Source organism: Triticum urartu, chromosome 7A (genome assembly GCF_056163025.1).
Source record: "Triticum urartu cultivar PI428250 chromosome 7A, HENAU_Tu73, whole genome shotgun sequence".
NCBI classification, from domain to species: Eukaryota; Viridiplantae; Streptophyta; class Magnoliopsida; order Poales; family Poaceae; genus Triticum; species Triticum urartu.
The window spans coordinates 651875146-651883579 of NC_141879.1; the positions used below are offsets into that span (position 1 = coordinate 651875146).

At 41.2% G+C, this 8434-nt stretch overlaps 1 protein-coding gene across 1 annotated transcript; it reads left to right on the top strand.

Annotated features, from left to right (window-relative positions):
• The first annotated feature begins 293 nt into the window (after positions 1-293).
• Positions 294-1609, top strand: LOC147961078 (uncharacterized). The gene is made up of 2 exons (XM_087536772.1): positions 294-314; positions 425-1609. Exons 1-2 carry the CDS (start codon positions 294-296, stop codon positions 1607-1609), a joined length of 1206 nt encoding a protein of 401 aa, XP_087392898.1.
• The last annotated feature ends 6825 nt before the right edge of the window (positions 1610-8434 follow it).

The window sequence follows — 8434 nt, forward strand, 5'->3', positions numbered from 1 at the left end:
CAAAATTCAGAGAGATATTACCGAGTGCTTTGCAAAAGAAGTACTAGGCCATGTGATGAAAGAAATTGGTAATGGTGTGTTCAGCTTATTAGTTGATGAGTGTAGGGATGTTTCCGACAAAGAACAAATGGCGGTTGTTCTCCGATATCTTGATAAGTGTGGACTGGTCCAAGAGAAGTTTGTTGGTGTTGTTCATGTGGAGGAGACAACAGCTTCTTATCTCAAGTCTTGCATAGATTTATTATTTTCACAACTTGGGCTGAATCTTGAACAAGTTAGAGGCCAAGGTTACGATGGAGCAAGTAATATGTCTGGTGAGTTTAATGGTTTGCAAGCTAAAATTATGAATGAGAACAAATCAGCATATTATGTACATTGTTTTGCTCATAAACTCAACTTGGTTGTTGTGGCTATTGCAAAGAAGATATTCGAGGTCGGAGATTTCTTTGATATGGTTTCAGTTTTGCTGAATGTCGTGGGCGCGTCTTGCAAGAGAAAAGACCAACTTCGTGAGCATCACCAAGAAGAAGTGAGAAAAGCAATAGGATGTGGAGAGATTGCTACAGGGACTGGACTGAATCAAGAATTATCTCTTCAAAGACCAGGTGACACTCGATGGAACTCCCATTATAAAACACTGTTGGGTTTGTCCAAGATGTTCTCATCTATGGTCAAAGTACTAGAATATGTCGAGAAAGATGGCACAGATACCGGAAAGAGGCGGCAAGCTAGAGGTCTTCTAAAATATTTCCAGACCTTTGATTCTGCATTTTTCTTACACATGATGATGATGATATTAGCTTTAACAAATGGGCTATCAAAAACCTTACAGAGAAAGAATAAAGACATTGTAAATGCTATTTCAGATGTGGAATCAACAAAACGAGAGTTAGAAAAACTCAGAACCAATGAGGGGTGGGATTCCCTTATGAAGAAGGTATGTTGTTTTTGTGAGAAGCATGACATTCCAGTGCTTGACATGGAAGATGCCTATGTTAACCCAAAGAAGCCACGACAAAAGACTGGCATTAGCAATGAACATTATTATCGTGTTGACTGTTTCTTTGCTGTGCTCGATCTGTTAGGAGAAGAGTTTAATGACATATTTAATGAGGTAAATTCTGAGTTGCTTCTATGCATGCCTGCTTTGAGCCCAAGTGATTTATTTTGTCATTTTGACAAGGAGAAGTTACTGAAATTAGCAAAGTTTTATCCTGATGACTTCAATCACAAAGATATGGTGACTCTTGAGCATGAACTTGGACTCTATATAGATAATATACTCCATGATACAAGGTTTTCTAGCTTGGACAGAATAAGTGACTTGGCTAAACTGATGGTGGATACTAGGAAGAATCTCTCATATCCTTTGGTATATCGGCTTTTGAAGCTAGCTCTAACTCTGTCTGTTGCCACTGCCACTGTCGAGAGATGTTTTTCAGCGATGAAGATTGTGAAGAATGCTTTGCGTAACAAAATTGGTGATGATTATTTGAGCCATAGCCTAATTTGCTTCGTGGAGAAGGAGCTGCTGGACACAATTACCAATGAAGTGATTGTTGATCGTTTCTATAAGATGAAAGATCGTCGTGGGAGAAATGAAACGTAATGGTCTAATACCTTCCACCCTTTTTATATTTACCATCTCCATTGTATTCAAATGCATTGTCCTAGTCTGTGTTTTCTCTTCACAGGTAATGCCATTTGTCTTGGAGACAAATATTACCTTTTGCCACCTATGAAATCATTGGGATATAAAGCCTTCTTGTAAGATTTCTTCAGTTTAGTGCCAAACCTATCATGTTACTACTAGATGATGTATCACTTGTTGGCATTTATGTCAGACAAATATTATCTTTTGCTACATATAAAAACTGGGATATAAAGTGTAAGGTTTGTTTATTTTAATGGTAAATTTGTGAGGTTATTAGTGGATGAAGTATCTTCTGTTTTGAACGTGGATGAAGTATCTTATTGTTATAGGAAAAATGCTAGATTTTTTTATGCATGAAAAGTGCTATACGTTTATACGATTGTGTAAACATGTTCATGAGTTTTACATAGACGAGCGCCCCCAGTCAGTTTTTATCCTAGGTCCGCCCCTGGAGAAGGCTTTGAAGCCGTCACAGAGCTGGACCTCGACGCACACCCAGGCCCGAAGCTCAGTCGTGCACGGCCACCCTTGCGCGTCGGCGAAGTGGTCTAGGAGTGCCGCCGTGGAGCGAGCGAAACTGCAGTCCGCCTGCGGGCAGTAGCACGGGCAGCAGTGGGCGCACGGCACCCGGATGGACTCCATTAGCCTTTCCAATGCGATGTTCCGGCGACAGCCGCCGGTCAACCGGACGTGACACACATGGCACCTCCTTGCCGCCATCATCTTGTCGCGGCACCGTGAGCATATGGTATGACCGAAGCCACACTGCACCCGAGCAAAAATGACGTTCCAGTGTTATTGGTACACAAACTTGTGATGGATCGGCCTAGCATGGACGACGAGCATACGCACTTGGAAGACTGGTGCTTGAGAGGGAGGTAGCAGATGCCGCAGTTGATGGTATCGATGTCATCCACTATCATAGTATCATGTTTGCAAGCGCCATGCGCTTCGCCGCCGGCTCTATCGTACCTGGAACCCGAGATGGGCGTCGTTCTTGTTCTTCTTCTCTTGTTTTTTTCCTCTGGAAATACTAACCTCATCTCCACCCTCTTTGGTGGTCTCGGGCCAACACCTTGAATCTGGAGGTGCCGCGGGCGCTCCTCTTGATGCCACAAACCCTCACCGCCGACTGCCTTACACGGATAGCCGTCCCGTCCCGCATCCTGACCTTGTACCGCACCGCACCGCCCCGCCGACACCAGCACCACCGATCCCCGTTTCCGACGCCACCCTGCCATCGCAAATTAAATAGGTACATGAATGCTTTTATGATGAGGTTTATTTGTCATGATGGGTATATGCTCGTGCGTTGCATCGGGCGTTGATTTTTTTAAGCGACAGGGGAACATATGGGAACACATCATGATGCAAATCACATAACAAAAAGGAGATTATGTTTTGGTTATGAAGCATAGAACTTCTAACAATTTGTCCTAAGATATACTAAAGCCAAAGAATATCATAGAGGGAAATCAAATTATCTGAACGACATGATGTTATTTCACAAAATAAGTTAAATGTACATTTAAAATTTACAATTGGTTATCTTTACATGTAAATAGAAAGGTGGGAGTCAATATTACAATACGCTTACCAAAAATGTTCCTCTATGAAAAATTGTCATGAAGAATCACCTACCAAGAATAAAAACTGAGAGCAAGTCTGCAAAATAACAAATTGTTAACAATATGTTCAGTAATATAAATCTCACTGTTCTTGCACACCCTTGAGCATACCATTTTTCCCCTTCAGACTATACTCTCGTCTATGAACAGAAAAAGAAAACCATAGAAACTAAATTCAAGTCTGCAGAATAACACAAAGCATCACTAACAGTTCAGTACCATGTGAATGGAGACATACCATACCATCCTTTTTACCTTCTGACTGCACTTCTATTTGTGAGAATTCCAGTAAGTAGATGGGCAATTTAGCAAAATACAACCATTGGAATATGGGAAGCCGTATAAACTGAATAATGTAGATAATATCACATGTGCATTATTGGCCTCTAAGATGGAACAAAACTGAATACTACCCAAAACAACACACAAATTTGACTGACACTTTCAAAATTTCATATCTCTCCTATACTACCTAATAAATTCAAGTTGTATACACCTTTTTCAATTGCACAAAAATTTAATTCAGCTTCTAAAGTCTGCAATACCCCCATAATTCAAAACAGTCTACAATACCCCCATTACTAACTCTAGTTCAGCAAATCCATGAGGAAGAGTCATTGGTGAGGATGGGCTAACTCCGCTATATACCATAACTATTCTCAACTACCATATCCAGAAAAAGTATTGTTAATTTGAGAGGATACCAAAATTGAGTTACAAATAGAAATAACGAAAGTAAAATGTCAAGCATAAGTAGTCTATTCAGAGGAATCATTTCCAAAAGCAATTTTGAGCCAAACACCAGAGCACAGCAAGTTGTGACAACTCACATCCCAAATGATAGCAGATTTATTTAAACTGCCAGTGGCATCACAGTACAAACGTTAAAACCAGTAGCATCACACAGGAACACTGTACAGTCAGTTCCTGCATGCATACCTGCCGGTAACCTTGCTGCCATCACCGCTCACACTCCTCTGTGTGTCCTTCATCGTCATCTTTCCTTCGACCTAATGCTTCGGCAACTCCAACAACACGTTGTTGCTCCAAGAAATCAGTGAACACCACGGAGAGGGGCGTACTTGGATCCTAAACTCCAAGCAAACAATTAATTTAAGATCCCTTGCACACATGCACACGCGCGCGCGCACACACAGAGAGAGAGAGAGAGAGAGAGAGATCAGGGTATCCCAGGGTGAGGGATGAGAGAAGCCGACCTACGGAGCGCGGCGCCAGCTGTGTGTCGCCGCTGCCGCTGCAGAGATAACACGATTATCGCCGCAAGACGCAGAATCTGTTGGAGCTCGCTCGCTCGGAACCGGCGAGGAACGCCGCCGCCATGAACTTGGAGTTCCAAACCCCACCGCTGGACCTCCTCCCGTGCCTCCTAGATCGTCTCCACACCGTCCCCAGAACAGGATCCGACCCCTACTCGCCTCCTCAGCCGAATCTGGCCGGAGATCGCCGCCGCCGCGCCCGGCGGCACGCGGCAGCGTGGCGGTGGGTGGCGGGGCACTGGAGGCAGCGCACTGGAGGTGGGGGTGGCACGCGGCAACGTGGTGGCGGGTGGCGGCGCACTGGAGGCGTGGGAGGGGTCGTGCGGGTGGAGGTTCTTTTTTTATTTTCTTTCTTAATTAGGAATGTAATGCGTGCTAATATTTATTAGGATGGAAGGAGATCAATAGGAGAAATAAATCGGAGAGGGAGGTAATTTGTTTGGAAAGTGATCTCCTGTATATGTATTATTTATGAATTCTTAATTACCAAATATTTACATGATTGAATTGAATTGACACCTGCCAAAGCAAGCATGAATAAATGGAAGAAGTATCAGACACGATTCGGTTTTAAGTGTGAAGAAGAAAAAATTAACGTGGGAGTGGTGGTGGGAGGTGAGACGAAAATAAACCGTACAAAAAAAACCAGACGAAAGTGGTGGGACTATTCAACCAACTCGTCCATTAGGAGTAGAAAGTAGCAAAAGGGCCCGTGCGTTGCAACGGGTAGAAAATAATTAAAATATGGAAATCAACCTATGATTAGATGGTTAGGAGGACAGTAATAACCATAGCCCACCAGAGTTCAAATTCTAGATTTGTCACTGGAGCTCATATTTTTCTGGATTTATTTCAGGCATTTTAGCTATGTGCATTCAGTGGGAGCTAGACGTTCCCATCGACTATGAACGCGTCTGTGGTAACTTCATCACTCTCAAAATGATGTGTCAGTTCATTCTATCAGAGGTGCTCATATAGATAGGATGTGTGTGTGTCCATTCATAAGGGCGAATGTATGTTCATATGTACAAGTGTCTGCATTTGTACTATGTTTAAATATAATAATAATAAAAACGCAAACGCATGTGCTTGCTAAAACCGTACAGAACACTACTACACGCAATTATTTGTCACCTTATAAATAAAGAGTAGAACAAAAATTGTTGAAGAACATCTAAAAGGTATGTCATCTCATTCTTTATTCACACATGTTTTCTTTGATTTTCTTACACTACAACTGATTTTAACAATGAGTGCGCCCAGTACTATTGTGTGAGAAACTACATTTGAATACTACAGGCTCTTCTATAGCATAGACATGAAAAAATCAGATCGAGCTATCGGCAAGGGAAAAGCTATATACAACGAACTTGTTTTGAGCAGCAGCCAGCCAGCCAGCTGGGCCAACTGGCCAGGCTGTCCCACCTAAGGCCCAGCCAGCCCCATAACCCTAGCTCATGGCCCAACCCCACTTCCTCACCTCCTGCCTCGATCCTGACCTTCAAGTGCAAATGGCAGCTAAAGAGAGCAACGTGAGCTAATTTTCTTCAAATTAATAGAAACTAATCAGTACAACATGCAGCGGCTACTGAACCTTATAAAAGAAACTTATGTTTTTTCATAGTGAGCTTAAGAACTTGTAGAATCTACAAAGATAAATTATTTGAATCGTAATAAAAACATATTATAGAAAATAAAAAATGCCTTGTTAACCCTAGCTCACAGCCCGATCCCCACTTCCTCACCTCCTGCCTCGATCCTGACCTTCAATTGTAAATGGCGGCTAAAGAGAGCAACGTGAGCTAATTTTTTCAAATTATTAGAAACTAATCAGTACAACATGAAGTAGCTACTGAACCTTATAAAAGAAATTTCTGTTTTTTCATAGTGAGCTTAAGAACTTGTAGAATTTACAAAGATAAAAATATGTGAATCGTAATAAAAACATATTATAGAAAATAAAAACTGTCTTCTTAACCCTAGCTCACAGCCTGATCCCCACTTTCTCACCTCATGCCTCGATCCTGACCTTCAAGTGCAAATGGCGGCTAAAGAGAGCAACGTGAGCTAAAATTTTTCAAATTAATGGAAACTAATCAGTACAACATGAAGCAGCTAGTGAACCTTATAAAAGAAGCTTCCGTTTTTTCATAGTAAGCTTAAGAACTTGTAGAATCTACGAAGATAAAATATGTGAATCGTAATAAAAACTATTATAGAAAATAAAAAATGCTTTGTTACTATTACTTTTCTTTTGAGAATCTGAATTTGTATGTTTAAGAAATTTCCTTTTCGCTTTATTCCGTCTCCTAAAACAGAGCAGTATAAGAAAGTATTCCCTCCGTCCGGAAATACTTGTCATCAAAATGAATGAAAATGGATGTATCTAGAACTAAAATACATCTAGATACATTCATTTCAATGACAAGTATTTTCGGACGGAGGGAGTACTGAATTTTGCAAATGAATCGGATGAGTAACTTGTTTTTTCTTTATATGTTCTCCTCAATTGATTTAGAAAAAAAAGAATAAATGAATAACATTTAGATGGAAACAGTCATTTCTTATCCTAAGCCATGGATGCATCATGCAGGACCAATATGTGTAGAATGGAGAAGAAAGCTCATCAGCTAACATAAAAAATGGAGGAACTCGTATGGCATATGGGGCCTACATGTAGTAACGTATATCCACTCTGAATCTAACATATAAAGATCAAAGTCTCCTCACCATGACTCGCTGGAGTTATGTATGTACGTAGCGGCTGCCACTCCATGGCCACCAGATCCCTACCGCTGTAGTATCGATTCCTTGTCACCATGATCAAGGGTACCTAGCAGCAGCATACATGAGGATATGTACATATCATGAAGCAATTGTAATCAGCAAGCAGCAGCCTTCTCTGTGTTCTCTGTATAGATGTGTAGTAACCAAGCAGCAAAATGAACAAAATGCAGCAGCGGGCTGCTGCTCTCCTCTCTGATCTCTCTATATGCAATAGTAGTATAGCAGAACATCAAAATTAGCAACCGCAGAGCAATCTCGAAAAAATAGTAGGAATATAATTAAAAATATTCTAATGTGTTTATTTTGGCATATCGGAACATTCAGTGTGTATATCTGAGTTCTACACCAGCTATAATGGCTGCCAATCTTGGTTAAGTACTGATCAAGTAGCATTCGGCTGAACAAAAGCAATAAACTTCAGTCTTTCTGTCCAGAGAAAATTAGGAATAATAGTGAGCAAAGCATATGAACATATCTCATTATTCAAAACTTAAGTTAACAGATCTACAATGTGCATCCTTGTGCACAACCCATCTCTAAGAAATTGTTTGGAACATCATTTATAGATATTTATTAGCAGAATTTAAGCTATAACATTGTAGGCAATACAAAGGAATTCAGATGTAAGCTGAATCTTCCTTGAACTTTCAGGCCTGGCCACTCCGACCCCTTAGTCATTAGTTTAAAGTTCAAAACTGGTGATAGAATTGGACGATGGCGTACCTTGGATGGAGCACATGCCGACAGTGTTTCAGCAAACTAAGTGGAGCAGCGAGATTGAAAGCTTCGAGCGCAACTGGAACTGATGCCAGACGGTGTACATGAGGAGTTTACCTGAGCCGATTGCACTCATCCCTTGTCCCGCACTTCCATCTTGTTGAGTCATCACAGCTACTGTTCTCCTGTTCGTATCTATTGCATCATGTAGCCATGCAAATCATATCAGGACAATGTAACAATCAATGATTTAATTAGCATGGCACAAAGAGTCAGATCGACCCATAATCAATATGTCACGGCATGCATGTATCATGAAGATGAATCAAGCAAGGATATATTACATACCTCGAACTCCACCACGGCGGAAT